A 22,583-nucleotide genomic window follows, 5' to 3' on the forward strand; every position below is an offset into this window, starting at 1 on the left:
TGTATTATGGTATTAATCTACCATGGCAACATAAGATGGAAGTGTATTGCATTCTATAATTAGGCCATGCTCATTGTGTCTTCCTTCTTTAAAATGGGCGTTTGGTGGCCAAATTGTAGGACACCATTCATCAAGAATCCCTGCCAAGTGACCACATGTACAGTGGTGTTTTTGTACTGAGGTAGCAATCATATCCATTGCTGATGTTGGTAGCAGCGTCTGTCTACACTCAAATTAAAATTTAACCATTTTTCAAGACTTTATGCTAGATTGTTTAATCCTTCTCTTTTGGAGCCATGTTATTTAGTAGTGATCTCATTGGTGATAACATATCTGATAGCTGGATGAGCAATACTGACATGGCTACAGAAAGCTGCAGTCTCTTCAGTTCATGTGAATTCTGTTGGTTTGTATTTATGGTATAGTGATATGGAATTAGCAGACTGGCCTCTTTGGAAGACCCAGCATAAGTCTTTTTTTTTTCCTCCAAGGACAAGCAGGATGGCAGTTCTTACAAGTGGGGTTACATCATCTCCTGGAGCCCAGAACTTTTATGTTAAAGTTTCTAGAACTTTGACTATGCCTTACTGAGCATGCCCAGCGTGCCAACACACCATGCATGCACACAGGGTTCTCTTCAGCTTCACCTTTTCAATAGATCCCAGCAGTTGTGGTTCTTTAATCTCCTGCTCCTAGTCCTTTTTCGGGTTTTTTGATTGCAGGATCATTGATTATGGGGCCCAACGGTCTCATATATGTCTCCTGGTAGTATCCTTAGGTAGGTTTTTAACTTTATTTCGTAAGCTTTATTTCCGTCTTAGTACTTGATTGGCACACTGCTAGTGCTCGATGGGCATAGATTCTTTTGTCACAGAGTTAAACTTTTCCTCCCTTCTTTTCCAATTGACCAGGTTCAGTGATGCCCTCTGTGTGCCAGAGTTATGTCTAGCCCTGATTCTCATGATGCATCTTGTGCCTGGGGGCATTGCATGACATCTAGAGGTGTCACCTGTGCGCGACTATGACCTTGAAGGATAGATGGTGTCAACTGAATAGAGAAGCACTTTGGATATTGGCAGTCCAATGCATCGGCATCAAAGCACTCTGGAGTTGCACTAGTTGAGGAAGATTCATCGGGGAGCATTTGGTTCCCTCAGTGTCGAGCATCAATAGATTCCCGAAGGACAGGCCCTAGCTTGGCTCTTCCAGATTGCAGAAGGCAAAGGGTTCCACCTTTTTCTCACTATTGGGAAAAATCCTGTAAGCATCAGATTGGTCTTCATAGGTGTGAGATTCCACGAGTGGTGCCTATCCAGCTGTAGCTGCGAACCCCCCCCCCCCCCCCTCCAAAAGAAATGGTCCCATGATGAGGAGAGTTCATCCTTATTGATGGCCCAGCATCCATGCCAGTCTCTATGGATTCAAGTGTCTGCCAATGAACACCTCTCGATTCCGAGGAAGATGTGGCGAACCCTCTTGCTGAGGGGGAATATGATAGAGGTGTTTAAAATCATGAGAGGTCTAGAACGGGTAGATGTGAATCGGTTATTTACTCTTTCAGAAAATAGAAAGATTAGGGAGCACTCCATGAAGTTAGCATGTGGCACATTTAAAACTAATCGGAGAAAGTTCTTTTTCACTCAACGCACAATTAAACTCTGGAATTTGTTGCCAGAGGATGTGGTTAGTGCAGTTAGTATAGCTGTGTTTAAAAAAGGATTGGATAAGTTCTTGGAGAAGAAGTTCATTACCTGCTATTAATTAAGTTGACTTAGAAAATAGCCACTGCTATTACTAGTAACAGTAGCATGGAATAGACTTAGTTTTTGGGTACTTGCCAGGTTCTTATGGCCTGGATTGGCCACTGTTGGAAACAGGATGCTGGGCTTGATGGGCCCTTGGTCTGACCCAGTATGGCATGTTCTTATGTTCTCCCAGTTGGGAAACTGTCTTCAAGGAAAAGTTGGACAAGAAGATTCAGCAGGCATTGGACAAGGCTCTGAAAGACCTCGGTGCTCAGGCATCAGGACCGTTGAGTGCTGAAGTTGAGTCTCTTCTAGAGACCCTTCAGCTTCCCAGTATCTTGGTACTGGTGTCTGTGGTCTCCAGCCTATCTGGGAAAGAAACTTCTCGGGCACCAGAGCTGCCTGGATTCCAAGCCAAAGCAAAAAAGTGCACCCCTCTCTGAGGCCTTGGCTGCAGATCAGGTACCATCTGTGTCTTCACCACTGGCCTACCAATCAAGATCTGAATTGGAGTTCTCATAGGGGTACAGCTTTAGAATTAACAATGATTTTGAAGAAAGGGGAGTCAATGGGTTACCCCCCTCTGACCCTTTTGCTTTCCTGGAAAGGAGGAAGTCCTCTCCTGAGGAGCTCTCCTTCACTAGATTTTTCTGGAGAATGGTGGAGGCTATGCCATTTACTTTGCTGATGGAGAATGATACCAGAATCAAGATACTAGATATCCTTCAATTTGTGGAACCCCCTTAAGGAAGTTATGGCAGTCCCAGTCCACAAAACTTTTCAGGAGTTACAGATGAGGATGTGGAAACTGTGGCTGCCATTAAAAGGAAGATAAATGTAATTTATCTTGTCCAGAAGGCTCCTGGATTCGAAAACAGGTAGCTACCACACAAATCTGTGGTGGTTGAATCCATTCTCAAGATGGCCAAGACGCAGAGGACTTGCTCCTTATTGTACCTGGGGAAGAAGTCTTGAACAATCATGGGTGGAAAGAATTTCAAGGAGCTACAATATGTAAAGGAGTGCATAATCTCCTACCAGCTTTTTATGGGCCAGGTCAAGCAGGACCTGCTGAAGTAGTTGCAGGGAGTAGTCATGCAGCTTCCTCAAAAGCAGTAAGACACTCTCCAGTAACTGGTGGACAAGGGAATGGGGGTATAAAACACATGGTCTGTTCCTATCCTTGATTATTTTTTTTTTCAATTTAATTTTATTTAACTATTGCTAATTTACAGTTTTGAAACATCCAATATTATTGATCATTATAAAACACAGTTAACAAAACTGCTAGAGTTTTAGCCCACCTCACCCAATCACCCTCTCAACCCCAACCCCTTTAAAAATATGCAAATTCAATAAGGTGAATTAACAATGCAGTGTTATGTCCATTATAGATGAAGCAGTGGTTAAACAACCCATGAAAGGAACGTTAAACCATTATATTAGGCTACACCAGCAATATGCCACTAAAACATGAAAGGTGGGAACAAAAATATAACAGATGAACATTTGCGCAGCATATTTAAATAATCATAGGAGCACAGCATGTACCCATTCAACGACTGGCTTTCTTCCAACTTATATAAGAGTCCAAACATTTTCAAATTTTGTGTAGTGTCTCTTAATAGCAGTAATCTTACTCAAACTGTAAACTCTGTCCAACCGTTTGAGTATATTGGATAATGACGGCACTTCCTATTCAGTTGTGCTAGGGGCCAAGATTTATGTTCCTCATGTGGTGTAGTAATATTCAAAAGAGCAGATTTGTAGGACAGATTACATTTTAAGCCAGTAATCTTATTAATAAAAATATATCATTCTCCATAATTTAGCTATGATAGGGCATTTCCATCAAATATGAAAATAACCAATGGCATCTCATCTTCTCCAACATTTATTGTCAAGGCAAGGATAGGCTTTATGAACGTGTGCAGGGGTCAAATAACATCTTAATAAAACTTTAGAGCTATTTTCCAATATAGACACTGAGATAGAACTTTTTTTTAGTAAACAAAACAAACAAAAAAAAAAAATCCCACTCATTCTCTGAGATATTTAACTCCAAGTCTTTTTCCCATTCCAGAATATGAGCTGGTGCAGTTAGCAGATCATTATTAAGCAGACTATATATTTTTGAAATGGCACCTTTCATTTTATCAGCATTATCACATAAATTCTCAAGAAAGATCTTTCCCAGCAGGAAATTTGTTTTAACCTCTGAGGACCTAAAAAAATGTTAAGTTTGCAAATATAAAAAGGTGTTAGATGCAATAAAACCTTGCTTCCTTAAGTCCTCAAAAGTAAGTATATCTCCCTGTCCCCAAAAATGTTCCTTGCTTTGAACATTTCTCAAAATACTTCTAAGATAAATCTGATGGAAATTCAATATTGTGAAAGAGTGAACAACTTTAAAAATATTTCCTTCATCCCACCAATCAGTCATATAAACGAGCCCTGACCGACGTGCCGCAAATGCACAGTAGAGAGCAGCTCTGCCCGACGTGCCGCGCCTGCGCGGACCAGAGAGCTCTCACCGACTTGCCATGCCGCACATGCGTGGCCGAGAGAGCTCTGACCAACGTTCTTCTCAGGGGCTCCAGGTAATTATTGTGTTGTGTCTGCGCATGTGTGATGTAATGACCTCACCTGATGTTGGGAGGGGGGAGGGTGATGTCTGCACTGCAGGACCAGCAAGTGCAGCAGCGCTGCCGGCACCAGGTAGGCAGTTGTGCCGGCACCAGATCGGCTGATGGAGGTTTCCCAGGCCCCATTAGCACAACAAAGAAAGAGGAGCATGGCTCAGGCAAAAGAAGAGCTGAGGAGTTTCTCCAGCCTCACAGTAAAATGAAACAAACAAAAACATGGACTCATCAACAGCAGAAGGGCTGTTGGAGTATCCTAGGCCCTACCAGCTGAACAAAGATGATGTCAGAGACCAAAGTAGGAAGGGACTAGAAGAAGGAGGATAATAAGAGGAAAGGGGAGGGCCACAGTAGGTGGAGGAGTAAGATGGGAGAATAAGGAAGAGAAGGGTGCTGGGCAGGTGAGGAGCAGTGAGTAAAAGGGGAGTTTAATGAACGAATGAGGGGAGAGGGGGGGCTGTAGGGGTAGACCAGCAGGTGATTAGAATGGGAAGGGGCTGCAGGAGAGGACCTGTGGAAGAAAGGAGGAACATTGGGAGAATGAGAGATGAGGAGGAGCAGTGGGAAAATGAGGGGGAGGGGGTTGGGAGATGGGGCAGCAGGAACAGTAAGAGGGGAGGTGGAGGAGGGAGCATTGGGTGCAAGGGGAGTGCAAAGGGGAGAGAGGGTGGAGGGGAAGAGTATACATCCTGACACCTCCATGCCCTACTATCCCCCATGTACACACATCCTATTCTCCCAACTCCCCCAACCCACACACGCAGTCCCCGACATACACGCCCACACAAGCACCCCCACATAAACTTGCATGCACCCCCACATACACAAGCCCCACCCTCAATCACACTCACCTACACAAACACACTCACCCCTAAACATACACTCAGCTCCACACTCCGACATGCCGCGCATCCAGCAGTACTGCCAGGTTTCCTGCAGCTTCACTTGAAAGGATCTGCAGTCAGACAACTGATGGGGAGATATGACAGAGGCAGATAAAGCCTGGAAAGACCTGGTGAAAGTAGTTGTTGTTCGCTGTGCCTCATAATACACACATTCTGCTAAACCTGCTGAAATGATAAGGTGGCAGGTTTAAGACGAACAGAAAAGTAATGACTTCTTCACACAACGCTTAGCTGGCATTTGGAACAAAAATCTTGCCCGTTTTAACGGACTTAACGGCTTGTTTTCCTATATTGGAAGGGATATGGATTCCCAAATACTCATTTCTTTACCCATTTCAATGAAAACTCACCCATCCAGCTCGTCCATAATTCACCTGAGACATCCAAAGCTTCCGATTTGTCTCTGGTTAATTTTTAAGCCAGCAAACATCCCAAACTCCTTTTGGATTCTTAGGACCTCCAACAATGTGACTTCTGGGTTAATTAAATAAACTAGAATATCATCTGCGAAGGCCACAATTTTGAATTCCTGGTCACCTATTGAGAAACCCTGAATCTTAGAGTCACAGGCTATTTTCCAAAGAAGTGGCTCTATTGATAGGATATATAAAATAGGAGATAATGGGCAACCTTGCCTGACACCTCTTTGGTTTTGCACATCTGCCGAAATTAACTCTTTAACTAAAATGTTTGAGACAGGTGACTTAAGTAACAGGGAAATATACTCTAGAATAGGACCTCGGAAGCCAAATCTTCCCAGAGCAGAGAACATGTAGGCCCAAGATACCCTAACAAAGCTTTTTCTGAGAAAGCTGATAGCTAAGATTCAGGTTTTTGCAGCTTTACAAGCTTCTATTGCCAAGATTATTTTAATTTATATGAAAACCAGCAGATTTTTTTTTTAAACAAAACCTACTTGAGAGGTCGAAATTAACGATGGGATAAAATTACTTAGCCTCTTAGCAATAGTTCAATCATAAAGCTTTAAGTCACAATTTAATAAAGGTATTAGTCTATACGATGACACTAGGCTGGGATTCTTACCTGGTTTCGCTATAACCATTATAAAAGCTTTCATTAAAGCCTATTGGGAAGGATTTATTTCAAAAGGAATCCATAAGGAAATTACTTAAAGGACCTGCAATCTGGGGACAAAGTAGTTTATAAAAGTCTGCTGTATAGCCGTCAGGGCCAGGCACCTTATGTGACTTACTAGCATGAATCACCTTCATTACCTCTGAACTAGTGATAGGTCTGTTAATGTAATCTAATTGCAACTCCGATAGCTGAGGGAGATGTAGGTCCTTGAAGAAATTTCTTTCATTGTTCCCCCCTCCCTATCCTCCAAGTATAAATTCTCATAAAACTTCTTCAGAACTTCATTTATTTCCTTACCACTCATAAGGTTTTCCTTTTCCAAAATTTTACCAGTCTGGCCATCCTTTTTGCCTGACTTATTACCGAATCTAAAAAAAAATTATGCTTGGAACACTGCAAAGATTTTTCAGCCCTCAAACACAAATAAGAATTTAAACGATTCGGGGTATTTTTATAGAGATCTTTATTCAGCTGAATTATTTGGCTGGCCAATCTCCTTTTTACTTGAAACAAATCCTTTTTTCCTAGCGTGTAGCAGATGGACTCAGGACCAATGGGTATAGTGTACTCCTGCCAGCAGTTGGGACGGATCAGATTTCAATCTGACGTCAGCCCCTAGTACATAAGCCCCTGCAGGAAGTGCAGCTCCTCAGTATTTTCCGTCTCCAAAGCAGTTAGGGACTATCTGCACGCTCTCAGAGCATTAGAACAAGAATCAAGAAGGCCTCCAAACAAGAATCAAGAAGTCCTCCAAATATAATATGGTCTTATTTAGTTTTCTATTTTTATTAATCCCATAAGAAATTACTTCCCCTTTCAAAACAGCTTTAAATGTTTCCCAAAATAAAGTGGGGTTATGTTGGTGTTGCGAATTATGTTTTTGAAAGTCCTCCCATTTTCCTACCAAAAAAGATTTAAATTCTTTATCATGCCCCGGGAATCGCCATGCGCGAAATGTATTCCTCTCAGCTGAGAAAAAAAAATCTGCCCAAAGTAGGGCATGGTCAGCTACTTCAATAGGGCCTACTTCCGCTCTATCCTCTCTGGCAAAGAGATCTGGTGAGATCAAAATATAGGCAATTCTGGACATCGTCATATGGGCACGAGAGTTGTGTATAGACTTTGACTTCAGGGTTTAATACCCTCTATATATCAATCAGTTGTAAATGCCTGTACAAAAATGAGATGCCCTTATCTGTTCCCAAACGGGACCCATGTGTGCTAGACGATTTATCCAAACTGTAGTCGTGTATGCAGTTGTGAACATAAGAACATGCCATACTGGGTCAGACAAGGGTCCATCAAACCCAGCATCCTGTTTCCAATAGTGGCCAATCCAGGCTATAAGAATCTGGCAAGTACCCCAAAACTAAGTCTATCCCATGCCACTGATGCTAGTAATAGCAGTGGCTATTTTCTAAGTCATCTTGATTAATAGTAGGTAATGGGCTTCTCCTCCAAGAACTTATCCAAACCTGTTTTAAACCTAGCTACACTAACTGCACCAACCACACCCCCTGGCAAAAAATTCCAGAGTTTAATTGTGCATTGAGTGAAAAAGAACTTTTTCCAATTAGTTTTAAATGTTCCACATGCTGACTTCATGGAGTGCCCCCTAGTCTTTCTATTATCTGAAAGAGTAAATAACCGATTCACATCTACCCATTCTAGACCTCTCATGATTTTAAACACCTCTATCACATCCCCCCTCAGCCATCTCTTCTCCAAGCTGAGCAGTCCTAACCTCTTTAGTCTTTCCTCATAAGGGAGTTGTTACATCCCCTTTAATTACCCACCATTATTAAAGATCCCTGCAAGTTAGCCATCACTTGGTTAACCAAATTGATAAGAGAGAATGGTTATATACATTAGGCGCATACACATTACAAATGTAATGATCTTACCTTCAGTTTTAACAATAATAAGGTAATGACCTTCTGGGTCTTTAATTTCTCTAAGTACTTGGAATACAGTGTTTTTATTCACAAGGATTGCCACACCTCCTTTTTTCCCTTTCACTGGAGCATAATAGGTTATGGCCCATTCCCTTCTTAGTTTTTGACTCTCAGCTTCAGATAAATGCGCTTCCTAGCAATATTAGCCTTGGCATGTGTCAAAGATTGGAACACTTTTTCTCTTAATAGGGGACCCTAACTCATCCACATTCCAGGAAACTACCCTTACTTTATCCCCCATTTTGAGCAAAGCTGATATTTATGCAAAAGAAAAGCTTCCCAAAGAACAGTGGAAGGTTCCCAGCCACTCCTTCCACTGCAAAAGATACCATAAGTGTTTGCCTCCGTTGAGGAAGAAATAACAGAACTCTTGGGCAAAACAATTCGAGTCTACCTGTTGATTTTCAAATTAATACCAAAGCTTTGTCCGAGCAGGATAAAAAGCCCACCCATTCCAAAGAACAAATACACCTTTTCTGAACCTCACTGGTACCCCACTCTCCCCCTTTCTCAACCCTCCCAACCCCCTCCTCATTTCCCTGAACACCCCTTAATTTCCTTAAATCAGAACACAGGACCAATATTATACGTGAGTAGGGGCCACATTCCTACAACCCCACAGCTGCATATAATTCAAATTGTTATTAAAGGAATACAAATTAACAACAATTAAACAAACAATTGTACAAACATTAGTCTGTTTATTTTATTTTACTTATCTAGATTTTTATATTCCGCTTTTCAGCACTTCAAAGTGTACATCAAAGCGGCTTACATTCAGGTACTACAGGTATTAGAAAAGAAGAAGAAAAAGCAAATCCTGCATGCATACTATACTCTGCTGCTCATCACAATGCATGATAGAAGCAACAGAATGCCATCTGTGAAAGGTTGGACCCAAGCAAATGGAACTTAGCTTTCGCCCTGCTAATAATGATAAAGTTCCATTACAAACTGGTAAGAAGTCCTTTATATAGAAAGAAGGAATCCTGGGACCTGCATATGCCATATGCGGGATCGAAACTGTAGAAAGATGCTGGTGTAATCCATAAAGTCAGTGCAAATCAAGAAAGCTCCTCCTCACTTTAGGCTACCATGGAAGTTTCATAAAGTTGCGGTAATCTTACTTGCCAAAAATGCTCGCAATCATGTATGCAGAAGTTGTAATAGCATTAATTTCCAAAAATGCTGGGAATCATTTATTCAGTGCCTCCAAAAACTTTTGTGCTGCTGCTAAGGAATCATAAACTGCAGATTTCCCCTCATGTTGAAGTTTGGACAGAAATTGTAGAGTGAAGTGGATTTGCTTTTGAATTAGAGCTGCACAGGCTGGCGAAAATTCATGCCGCAGCGCTGATACACGCAGCAAATAAACTTGAGCTATATGGATTCTCTGGGCTTGAAACTTTAGATTCGGAGTTTTATGATTGATTTGTTGCTTATGGGCAAAATTAATTATTTTGGCAGTTACCACTCTGGGCCACGAATCATTTTCCCTACACGAGCCCGGTCTGTGAGCACGTTCTATCTCTAAAGATCCCTTTAGGTCGGGCAGTTCTAATGCCTCCAGTCCAGCAGTATGCTTCTCAGGCCTGCCTCTTCTATAGATTCAGGAAAGCCGATAAAACTAAGTTAGACTGTATTGATTTGTTTTCTAGGTCATCAATTTTATCGGTGTGCTCCTTGATGCTTTTTTCCAAAGACACCATTTTGTTGGTGATAGCCAGGACATCATTTTCTAGCACTGAGATACAGCCTTCGGCTTGTTTTAGTCGAGGGCTGAATTCTGTAATTATTATTTTTTAGATCAGATATCTTTTCCGATATGCTGCTAAGCTTTTCATCAAGGGCCGCGATGACTATCTCTTTAATTTCAGAAATCATCACCTTCACTTGCAGCCAGCCTTCAGTGAATTCCTTTGCGGTCACCATCTTGCCTTCCATTTTGTACAGTTTGTCTTTCTCCTTTTTCCCTGCCTTAGCTGGAATAACAGTTGGTGATTATTGCATAAAATGAACTATCGACATAAGCCCGATTTAGGAGAAAAGTGTAAGGCAATAAAAAGCCCTTCTGAGATCAGCTTGCCAGCGATTGCAGGAATGTGACACCCCAAGCCAAGAGAGACACATCCTCCTCGGTTTACCACATCATGTGATTCCCCCCCCCCCCTTTTTTTTTTTAATGACCTTGAGAGTTTCTTCCATCTCTTTGGAGATAAAGTTAAAGCAGTGGTGGTACAGATCCATGAGCACTATACAACACTATAGCAGTTCTCCATTACCATTCCAGACATACACTCCTCCTCCAGGAAGTATTTGTGAATGAAGCTGAGATGCACTTTTTCCAACTGAAGAAGTGCTACCCTCTGCCCCCTCATTCCCAGATACAACAGGTCCCATATCCCTGTTTAAGGCAGCAATGGCCCCTAAGCTATAGCCAGCACTTCAGTCAACTCCCAGGAAAGGGTTTTGATGGGATTGTAGAAAGCATAGCCTGCATCCCTGTACTCATATCAGAGCCCCTTCTTGTCAGAGGCTGAAGTTTTACGTAAACCATTGGCCAAGTGTAACTTCAGATACATGGATCCGTAGCATCCTAAGATGAGTACAAATTAAATCTGTTAGGTCTCCCACCAAATCAGCCCCTCAGCCCCAGTTAGGGATCTCTTGCTACATCAGAAACTGCTTCAAAAGGAGCTTTCCTCCCTCTTAAGAGACCAGCATGGTTGAACCTGTTCTACCAGAGGAAAGAGGGATGGGTAGTCTACTCCCAAATACTTCCTGATTCCAGATAAAGAGGAGGACTCCATCCCATGCTAGACCTAAGGGCCATGAACAGATTTATAAAAAGAAAAAAAAAAATCAAGATGATTTTCCTGAGCACCTTAATCCCTTTTCTTCAAAAAGGGTACTGGCTGTGTTCTCTTGATCTCAAGGATGCTTATACCCACAAAGAGAGATCCCCCATCACAGAAATTATCTTAATTTGTTGTGGGAAACTGTCATCTCCAGAATCCACATACCGACCTTTGGCCTTTTGCCATGATAGCAGCGCACCTATGCAAGCTGGGGATGCATGTGCATCCTTACCTGGATGATTGGCTGGTCAAGAGTAACATAACATAAGAAATTGCCAAGCTGGATCAGACCAAGGGTCCATCAAGCCTAGCATCCTGTTTCCAAAAGAGGCCAAACCAGGCCACAAGAACATGGTAATTACCCAAACACTAAAGATCTCAAGCTGCTGATGCAGTTAATAGCAGTGGCTATTCCCTAAGTAAACTTGATTACTTAGGGAATAGCCACTGATTCATTGCACAATCTGGATGTTGGAGTTATGTTCAGACTAAGTTCTGGAATTGACTACAGATGTTGTGCCCGTCGGTCGCAGACGGCTGTGATCTTTGCTGCTCACCTCTTTTCCCTGCACTAGCGATTCTCGGAGCCATGACGGCCTCATCCTGCAAACGCCGCCTTCCCCGGCATCCCCGGGACGGCGTAGGCAATCCGGTCCACCATCTTGAATCGGGGATTACCTAGGGCATGCGCGCACGCGCCAGTCCCTCTTTTCTTCATGTCATGGCGGGAACCCCGGGGGCGCCTCCTCCACATGACGTCAACCAGCAGAAGTATTTAACCCAGCTAGCCTATGCTTCCTACGAGTTAGCAAGGACTTCCTTCCTGCTTATTCCACTCCATTCTGAGATGCTTCACTTCACTACTTGAACTGCTTCCTGAGTCCTTGGACATAGAACGCGTTAGGAACCCACTCTTCGGGGGCCTTGTTACGTTCTGGCTATCCGCTCCTTGGAGGGCCTTCCTGCCTGGAGATTCCTGTCATCCTGACTCTGGATCCTACCAGTTCAGCCTTGTGAGTGTTTCTCGCTTCCACCATCTTGCTGACGGAACCGCCGGTGTACCCAGTGCCTCGGGCCACTACCGTGCTCATCCCAGCTACCTTCCTACACTATGGAGTGTAAACCATCATCTACTTCACTCTGCTGATCTCCTGTACCTCTCTGAACTACTACTCGCGGATCCTCGGCATACCCTGCACTGCGGGCCACTACCGGATCTACCCTGAGGGGTGTCATCAAGAGAGGAGTTTCCTGGCGTACCCCACTCTGCAGGCCACTACCAGGGATATCATCATTGAGCAGCTTTACTACTCTGGACAGTGTCTTCTCTTCATATTGTGGGTGCCACCCACGATTCCAGTATAATAAAGTCTCTCACATCTGTGTCCGTCTCTGCTGAGGCCACGCCTATCATAATGAGTCCCCACAGGGCTCCTCCCTGAGAGTGGAGTCAGCTCTCACTACGATCCAGGGTCCACAACCACACCCACACCAGATTATAACAGAATTCCATTCACATACAATTAATCCAGGATAAATGGTGGAACTCTCATCCCAGTCTCCTTCTAATGTGAACACAAACAGTGAGTCTGGAGTGAATTCTCATTCACTACTGGACAAGAAGTATGTATGAAAACAGCATAGGTATTGGGCAAATGCAGTGGCAAAATTTTCAATTTGGTTCGTTTATTCATTTCATAGTTCATCTCCATTTGTTTCATTAGTTTCAAATGAAAAAAAAGTTGTGTTTTATTCAATCTTTTTGTTTCTTATTAAAGTCAACTTTTCTATTAAATGTAGCTTATTTTGAGCTTGAAACTTTTGGTTTTCCAATCATTTCTAATGAAACTTGTTGATAGATGTCATCAGAAAGAAGGAAGAGAACTCCAAAGAACCAAGACTATGGCAAAATGGCACCAAAAGTAGCATAAATAGCCTGAGACACTATAAAGGGACAAAAGGTATCAGCAGTGGCAGGAGTTCTCTGAGGCACAGTCAGAGGAGCAAAGCAGTATCAAGAGTGTTAAGAATACTCCAACACTTCCAAAGAGGGCACCAATAACAGTGGTATGAATCGCCAAAGGCAGCACGAGAGGGGAAAAGTTACCCCAAGAGTGTCTTAAATATCCTAAGGCACCATGAAGGGGCAACAAAGGTGGCAGAAAAAAAACCTCAGGCACGGTAAAGGGGCAAAACTGCACTAAGAGTGACACGAAGACTCCAAGACACCATAAGAGTTACAGAACAGCCACCCACAATGCAAGAACAGCCCAAGATGAAGATTCTGGGGTATTGCAGAGTGGAAGCAAGATCACCAAGGTATAAAGTCTAGGTATAGCAGCAAAGCTGAGTGGCAGAAAGACCCCCTTAAGGTTTAGAGTCTGCAGTATGGCAGCTAGGCTGAGTGGCAGCAAATCTCCCAAAGTGTTGTTAGTCATCTTGCCATGTGCATGGAAATTCTGGAAAGCCCAACAAAATCAGATTGATTTTCAAAAAGACCTGCCTTGAATGATAAGAGCTCACAATGTACCCTTCCACTGAGAAGACATGATTGAAGGGAAGAAGAGATAATGCTGAGACTCCTTGGTCAAGGCAGGCAAGATGAGGGACTTATGCGAACAATATGCCAGTGCATCTGTATCCATGTCCTCAATGGGCTCAGTTAGATAGCATGTCAAGAAATTTCCGCTGCGGTCTACTTTGCTGGTGTTAGTGTGAGCATCTCTCTTGCTAGCTGCTTTGGCTACGGCTTGTGTCAGGAGAGATGGTTTTGTGGGGACAACTTGGTCATGGAAATTTTCTAACTTTTCCTCCAGAATATTTATTATAGGAATAACCACACCCAGGGTGGTGCTTCTGGAACTCAGACCTTCTGTGGCATTCTTGAAGGACTTCAGGATTTGTGTTAGCTGCCTTATCACAACCCAATCATAATGCCCTGGGAGTGATCCTCACCTGTCTCTATTTCTAGAGACAGATTATGGAGAGAGTCTGCTGTTCCACTAACCTCTGCAGTGTCAGGTGAAATTCTAGCAGGTGCTAGTACTGCCACCCTCCCCTGTGCTAGCAGGTGCAGCAGCATTGGCATGAGGGAGGATGATAGTACTAGCCTGGGGACCCCCTCTGCTACTCAAAGCAAAAGCCAACGGAAATGGGTTGAAAAGGAGAAGACTTGTCAGATACCCCAATGTCTTCCCTCAATTAATGGCCTTACCATAGTTAATACACTGAGCAAAACATGGGTCCTACCTCACTTTAAAATGATTCCAGAGCAGAGATACCTTGTGCAATCTCTTCTCTGCATCATTTGGGATTCTGCTGGCAATGGATTTGTGGTTGAGGGTGGACTGTGAGGAAAAAGGCCAGGAGCATCACTCACATTCTCCATCTGCACTGCCTGGGGATTACTCTCAACACAGTCCATATCATCTATCACATATATCACCTCACTGGAGGCCAAGATGCTACTGACTAAACCTCTCTAAATTTTCTTCAGCTAATAGCTTTTCAATTTCTGATTCAGGAAGTCTCAGACAAGATTCTTCCTCAGAATCAGTTGTTGAAAATAGTGCCTCCATTGCCTCAGAAGTAGTAACCATAGAAGAGCATATTGCTGGTTTTGGGTGTTGTACTTCTGTTGTCTCTGCCCATGCCCCTGCCTTGCTAATGCCAGCCTTGAATGGTTCTCCTGACTTTTGCCTCTGCTCCAGAAGACGAGGAGAAGAAAATGTAGTGGTGGCACATACTCTCCAAATTTAATTTTTTCTGTCTTGACTTGTTTTCCACTCTTGGAATTCTGCTAAAAAAAAAATCTCTAAAGTTTAGGGGTAGGACTGCCTTTTTTTCTAGCTGCCATTAGTACTGCTTATACTGATAGGCTGGGCTAACTCTGTACCAGCACTCAATCTCCTGCTCCTGCCATTCCCTCCTCTGCCCTTTCCTCACAGTGGCATCATGGAATTTGAAGTGCCTACTAGGGGTTTTGTTATCACATAAGAATTTAATAGTATACTACCACTTACAGTTCCATTATAGTGTGAGCAAAAATGTCTGTCACACAGACACAGCAAGTTAGAATAAACAATGATACTTCATCCTAAGGCTCAGCCTCATTGGCAGTACTTCAGTCTCCACCCACTCCTACCCTCTCCCCAATAAACACAGAAAGCAGAGCCACTGCTTCTGTGTTTTTGTTACAGTGAGTGACTGCAGCAGAGATGATCAGAAATAGTATTTTACCATTGGAAAAGCCTTCTTTTCAAAATCTTTTTTTTAAACTCTGAGAGAGCTTTGGAAAAGAGATCATTCTTTGTAAACTTCCATAGAGCAAATAGTTGCTTGCACATGCTCAGACCTTTCAGTTGGAGGACAACCGCTTCATTTGATTTAGATGGCACCTATAAATAGATGCTTCACTTTGTTTTGTTCAACTTCCAGTCTCCTCACCTAGTCCCACCTTGGCTTCCAGGAGGCTGTGATGTCATACAGGCAAGAGTTGATTGCTTTAGTTACCAGTTAGTCCCTGCTACTTGCCCATTATAGCCATAGACTTGAATGAGACAAATTTTCATTTAAATTTGTGGGTACCCTCCATTTGTTTTGGGGGTCCATTTGTTGCATTTTACCCATTTATGTCAAACAAATACTAATCCTCAATAGGTATGCAGTGCCAAGAAGTAAAAACATGGTAATGTAATGGAGAGATGAAATTGGTTCAGATTCCTACACCATTCAGAAATGTTTTCGGTAGACTATTCTAGAATTATTAATGTTGCTGTAGTATTTAATAAAATGTAGCTAATATTAATCCTCCTAATATCTATTTTTGCGTTTCCACAGGTTTTTAGATACTTCCAAGCAAGCCATTGGAATGTTATTCATTCACTTTGCTAATGTCTATTTATCAGGCCTTACAGGAGAGGATCCGTGTTCACTGTAAGTACCACATTCCTCTTTAATTGGGATACATTGATGGGGAAGGCGCTCATTGCTAGAGTTTGTGGAAGAATGAAAAGTGTAATCTTTGTTTGCACAATGTAGGTATAGTGGTTTATCTGTGGTAATAACCCAGGTTTTTTTTCTTGTTTATGTACATTGGGTTCTCCTTAACTGACACTTATTGGATAGGAGAAGCTCAGTTATAAGACATTGTTATGCTGCCATGCTCTTGGATGATCATTTGTGTTCTGCCCAACAAATAATTTAAAGAAAAGTTGCTGAAAACTGAATATTAAGAGGCATTCTGCTCTCTTCTCTTTTAATCACTCTGTAGTTCATAGATTTTTTTTGTGTTTTGTAGTTGGTGACTTATGATCTATGGAAGGCTACAAGTCAAAGAGCAATCTGCCTTCAAGACGTAGTCTTTTGATTAGCGCCTACAAAACAAACTGGAAACCAGAATTTTTTTTTAACAGATGCTTCTACCCTGGCTGATCACATTTTCCTTAATGGACTCAAACTGAAAAATCAAACCCTGTTAGATTTTTAGAAACAAATGTAGAATATATATCTAATGGGGCACCTGTTTACATTGTGGAAGTAACACTTAGAGTGCAGTGAGCCAATTAGTTTAGAGCCAGGGGAGTGATGGGCAAGCAGTGACTTTAATTTGTAGTACTGAATTTGCACCTGGTTTTCCTTTGTCTTATTTTTTGAAAGAAAATTGAGATATGAGTTTTAAACATTATTCTAACACCTTTTGGTTTCTTGCTTTGAGCTCCATGCATTTTGATCTCTGTGCATACCCATGTGTTCTGCTGGAGCTATTTTGATGGCCTAAAACACGTTGCCATTTTATAGTCTAGTTTACTACATGTACTGGTCCCATTTGCCTTTCTGCTCTCAGATTACTGATCTCACTTGCTGTCTCTCTTGTATTTTCTGTATGATGCCAGTAGCTTGGAGCATTCCTGTACCTGGGGATCTTCTTGTGAAATTCATCTAAAACTATGCTCTGCAAGTAAACAGGAAGGAACACCAGCAGTGACAGCTACAGAATATTTTTGTATGGAGAGAGGCATGCAAAGTGAATTTCAGACTGGGTGTTACGCTCAACTGCTCGGGCTGTCCTGCGAGCAGCCTCACTCAACACAAGACGCCACTGGGCCGCCTTGACACCGTGCCTCATCTGTGCAGTTTGAATGTCGCTGCTCCCGCATTCTTTTCCCTGATGAGGTTTCTATGGCAGGAAACTCAAGTCTGCATCCCTTGATTGTGGCTGAGGGATTTAAGCCCCATCCGCTAACTCCATCAGTGCCTTCACAACAGATCCTCCTGCTAGTACAGTATGCGTTACCTTGTCCAGCCTTCCAGCCTTGCCTTGCCCAGGTTCTCCTTGTCTTGCCTTGCCTTGCCTTGCCTTGTCTGTCTTGACCCTCTGTGTATTGTCTGTTTTGGCCTGATCCTCTGGTTCTGTCCTCAGCTTGGACTTTTGACTCTGTCTTGCTAGCTACCTATCTTGACTTTTGGCCCATCCCTGGGCTTTATCTTGGATTACCATTGCCTAAGTCCTGCTGGCCTCAGAACCCAAGGGCTTAACCTGCAGGGGAAGAGGCAGTCCAGATGAAGACCAGTCCTAGGCTTAGCATCAGCATGTCTGCCTGCTGCCAGTGGGGGGCCCAGTTGGTCAGTACCAACCTCACCGCAGTGCAAAGGGCTCACTTTCCTTACAGATTGCGAAGGCCTTGAGATCAGCGGACACACTTTCACCCAGGCCATGAGCTCAATTCATTCCATTGCCAGACTGGCACTCCAGGTGCAACAGGAACAGTTGAATAACCTAGCTGGTATTCTCGAAGGTTTAACGCAGCATGAGCAGAAGCAGTTTAATCATGTGATTGGATTACTTCGGGGACTGTCTCATTGATTAGACACCATGCAGGCCCAACCACCAGCTCCAGCCCTAGTTCTGGTGAATCCATCACCTGTGCCCAGTAGGTCCTTGGAATTCACATTGCATCTTCCACCACCTCCCAGGTACAATGGAAACTCCAAAAGATGTAGATTGTTCCTTAATGTATGTAAGATGCACTTTGAACTTCAGGTGGCTTGTTTCCTCTCGAATCGTGTCAAGGTGACATACATACTTTCCTTACTGGATGGTCCTGCCCTTGCCTAGACTTCTTCCTTGTGGGAACGACATGATCCACGCCTAAGAGGCTTCAAGAATGTCATGCAACAGTTCTGCCTGATATTCTACATGCCTACTCATGTCTCATCCTCTGCCTCAGAATTGTTACAAATCCGCCATGGCATTCACACTATGGCTGACTATGCAGTAGAATTCTGCAGCCTGGCCTCTAAGCTTGGCTGGGGAAAAGGTAGCATGATGGCCATCTTATGGCAGGGGTTAGCCAGAAGGATAAAAGATGAGCTGGCAGGCTGAGATCTTCTATCTTTTCTATAAGAACTCATCTCCCTGGCCATCTACATGGATTTAAGATTCCAGGAACAAGCCCAGGAGAAGAAGGCATCCTACCGACCTATCTGCCTAGCTTATGAGTTCTAGCACTCCCTGAGGTCCATGTCTGATCCCATGAACCTTGTCACTGCCAAAGAACCCATGCAAGTGTGTAGGTCTCTGCTGTCAGAAGAAGAGAAGTTGAGGTGAAGACAGCATAACCTCTGCCTCTACTTGGCCGCGCAGGGACATTTTGCTAGCTGTTGTCCTTAGAAGACAAGAATGTCTCAGAACAGGGACTTGGTCAGGAAGATGGTCCTGGAGTCACCCAGAACCCTCTCCACAGTACCTGTATGCCTCACCTTCGGGGAGACCAAAGTCTAAAGAAAAGATTTACTAGATTCCGGAGCAGGGGGCAATTTCATCCAAGAGTCGCTGGTGCGTCAATGGGTCTGGCTCACCACCACCACCACTTTGACCATGCCTCGCATCATTTCCTCAGTTTGTGGCAAGCCTCTGTCTGGTGCTTTAACCTTCATCAGCTTATCATGCAGCCTGGCCTTCATCAAGAGTATATTGAGTTCTGTGTACTTCCCAAGGCGGTCAACTCTGTCATTTTCAGGTTGCCCTGGCTCCAGCTTCATCAACCTCCTATAGATTGGGACACATAACAGATTACCCACTGGGGCCCCTCCTGCCAGGAGCACTATTCTATTCAGACTCAGCTCTAATCTCACTGGCTCAGTCAGTCCTGCCTAAATTGCAGGACCTGTCACCCACCATGTTCCCCTGCTAATGACATGCATAACAAGCAATAAACTAGAAACTTGGTACTCGCAGCTCTGCTGACCACCCAGTTCCTTAAAGTCCTTCATTGTGGGTGTAAATGCCATTGCCATGAATGCAGGGACTGTCCTTTGTCAACACGATGACCCAGGGGCCCTCTCCTACAGAAGGGTAGCAACTGATGGATGCTCTTTCATGTTTCTCCAAAACCAAAGAATTCTTGGAACCTTTGCTGGAACTCGTGTCAAATCTCCCAAGTTCCTCCATCAAAGTTCTCCCCAGAAGCCAAAGACAAGTGGCCTGGGGGAAGAGGCTTAGAAGAGAGGGTACTGTTATGCTCGGCCACTTGCGGGCTGTCCTATGAGCAGCCTCACTCATCCCAAAATGCCAAGAGGTCACTCTGACGCCACACCTCATCTTCTCGGCTCAAACACCACCAGTCCCACATGTTCCCATAAGCGTGGGCGCACACACTCCTCTGCCCTGATAAGGGTCCTGCAGCGGAAAACCTGAGTCTGCATCCCTTGATGATGTCATCGCAGCTGAGCAATTTAAACTCCAGCCGCGTTCACCATCGGCGCCTTTACAACAGGTCCTCCAGCTAGTGCAGTGTGTGTTGCCTTGCCTTATCCTTGTTTTATCTTGTCTTGTCTTTCTGTATATTGTTTGTCTGTCTTGGCTTGATCCCCTGGTTCTGACCTCATCTTGGACTTTGATCTGTCTTTCTTGCTACCTGTCCTGACTCTTGGCCCGTCCCTGGACTTTCTCTTGGACTACTGTTACCTAAGTGTTGCCAGCCTCAGAATCCAAGGGCTCAGCCGGCAGGGGAAGAGGCTGGTCCACATGAAGACTAGTCCTAGCATCAGCATGTCTTTCTGTTGCTGGTGGGGGCTTAGCTGATTCACCAGTCGGGCAATACCAACCTCACCACAGTGCAAACTGCTCATGATCCTTGCAGTGGGTAAGCACCAAGTGCCTTTCCTTCCAACCAAGTAAAGTGGTCAGCCAGACTTGGGGGGGGGGGGAGGAGGGAGCAAGATCATTGTCTTAGGTGGGGCCTCTCACCCCAGCATGTACGGAGTGTTCCAGTGGTGAATTTAAAATAAATTGTTCTCGTGAGGTGTCTCTTTAAGGCAGTATTTTGATATTCTTGTCCTATGGTGTAAAAGCAGAGGTGCCAAAAATGTTTGGTCTTGGAGCACAAGGGGGAGAAGGAGGCTATGTGTTAGGAAAACCTATGGCACTCCTAGGTTCGGCCACAAAGTCTGATTTCAGGCTGTTTTGATGCTTCTTGTCCAGGATGCTGATGCTGCTGCTCTCCTGTCATGAGCATTCATATGTTTCAGATTGTAAAAGCGCCTGGCGAGGCTGTATGGGGCCTGCCTGTTTTTTTTGGAGTATAAGGTTTTATAGCATTTTGAAATCATGTTTGTATGTAAATTTTTGATTATAAAACCTATTATTGTTGTTGCTTTAATAATTGTTGATGAGAATTTCTTTTGTGGTTGGGGATACTTTGACCTACACTCATTTCTTTTTTTGGTGCTTTGATTGTGATTGCTTAGAGATCTAGAAGAAAGTACCACTTAGTTAAAAGTAATCTGAAGTCTCAGCTGTGAATTTGGGTGGTTGGGGGGCAGGGCACATATTTGCTTTAGAACACACATTTTCTTGCTCCCCCTCCCCAATAATTATTCATTCCCGATTTCGAGCTTTTTTTTTTTTTTTGCCCAAATTCAGACACGTAAACCCATGACAGAAACAAATGTAGAATGCTTCAGATAAGCTGTCTTTTAAAGCCATGTTTGTAGATAGAAAATCAGATTTTATCTGGTGCTGTATAATCGCACAGCTTCTTTGTCTGCTACATTGTGGTAGAGATGGTAGAGCTGGATTAGAATAACTTTGTAAAATGTTTACAGTTGAATTTTATTCCTTTTTATATGGTGTTACACATAATATCCAGTCCCTCAGTGAGTGTCTCTAATACAGCCTTTCCCATCCTTAAGACTGCAGTGACACCCTGTGGCATATGAGCTAAAACAGCTTTCTTATTTAAAAGTTCATATTCTTTTTTTTTTTTCTTTTGTTAAACTTTAATCTTTTTTCATAACTGTTAGTAACTAAATTTCCTTATAAGGCATTAGATTTATTTCTGTAGCACTATTTAAACATTTTATATATATATATACTTTTTTTTCTTTTTTTAGGGTGGTAGAAGCATTGAATAGCCTCTCTCTGGTGGTGTTGGGGCAAAAATAGTATCTGAATGCAATAAAGTAGGGACCAAGTATAGAGGATTTTTAGTAAAGGGGAAACCAGGCCAAAGATGTCGTAAGACCCACGGTATTTCAGGAGGTAGGGTGGATGATGGCCTTTACAAGCTTCATCTGCTGTTAAGTTCTCTGTTTCTGTGCAAGTTGGCTGTGACTGTTTCTCTGTCGGAACGTCTCCCATAATCTCTTCTATTTCTCCAGGGTTTTTATTAGGGTGCGTTTGATTAGGTCCTGTCCCACTAGGTCTGCCTCTCTCTCTGTTCTGGGGGGTGTATATGTGTGTGCGTGCTCTGATTTTCACAGGTCTCGGTGCAGCTTCTGTTTTGTTAGAATGACTCCTTACCAGCCAAGTACATTAACAAATCTTGGAGCACCAGCGAAATCCTCTGAAAGAGCCTATGGTTCTGCCCTTGCAGAGGGTGTTCTCGCCTGGTGGAGTCACATTTATTTGAGCACTAAAATGTAAAATAGGATTTGCAATTTATGGAGCTAAAAGCTCCATAAATTGCAAATCCTATTTTACACGACCAGAGACAAAGTCGCATAAATGTTTTGTTAATTCCAGTTCCATTTGTTTTCCCCAGAGGCACACAAAGTATATGGGTCCGTGTGCACGTCGTCAGGATCCAAAGATGCCCTCTGCATCCCTGCTCATCCAAATGAGTAGGAGTTGGCCTGCTTCATTTGTTTCAATAGGCACTGAGTTGGATTATTAACACTTACATTTAATACATGCCATTGTTTCCAGGCAGCAAGGTTAGGAGACTGGAATGTTTGAAAATAATCTGCGGTGAATCTTGTTATTCCCAGCGTTTGTTTGTTCGTTTATGCCTTTGTTTCTGTAAGCCTTTAGTAGTTTTCATGACGTTTTAGTGACATTTTGAAAGCTATAGAGCAGTGGTTCTCAACCCTGTCCTGG

At 43.3% G+C, this 22,583-nt stretch overlaps 1 protein-coding gene across 1 annotated transcript in view; it reads left to right on the forward strand.

The window, feature by feature from the left end:
• LOC115090395 (store-operated calcium entry regulator STIMATE) overlaps positions 1 to 22,583 on the forward strand; it is a 158,475-nt gene that overhangs the window by 90,400 nt on the left and 45,492 nt on the right. Inside the window, exon 4 of the mRNA XM_029599425.1 lies at positions 16,043 to 16,138. Within this exon, the coding sequence (XP_029455285.1) occupies positions 16,043 to 16,138 (96 nt within the window). The remainder of the gene's footprint in view (positions 1 to 16,042; positions 16,139 to 22,583) is intronic.

Source organism: Rhinatrema bivittatum, chromosome 4 (assembly GCF_901001135.1).
Source record: "Rhinatrema bivittatum chromosome 4, aRhiBiv1.1, whole genome shotgun sequence".
Taxonomy (NCBI): Eukaryota; Metazoa; Chordata; class Amphibia; order Gymnophiona; family Rhinatrematidae; genus Rhinatrema; species Rhinatrema bivittatum.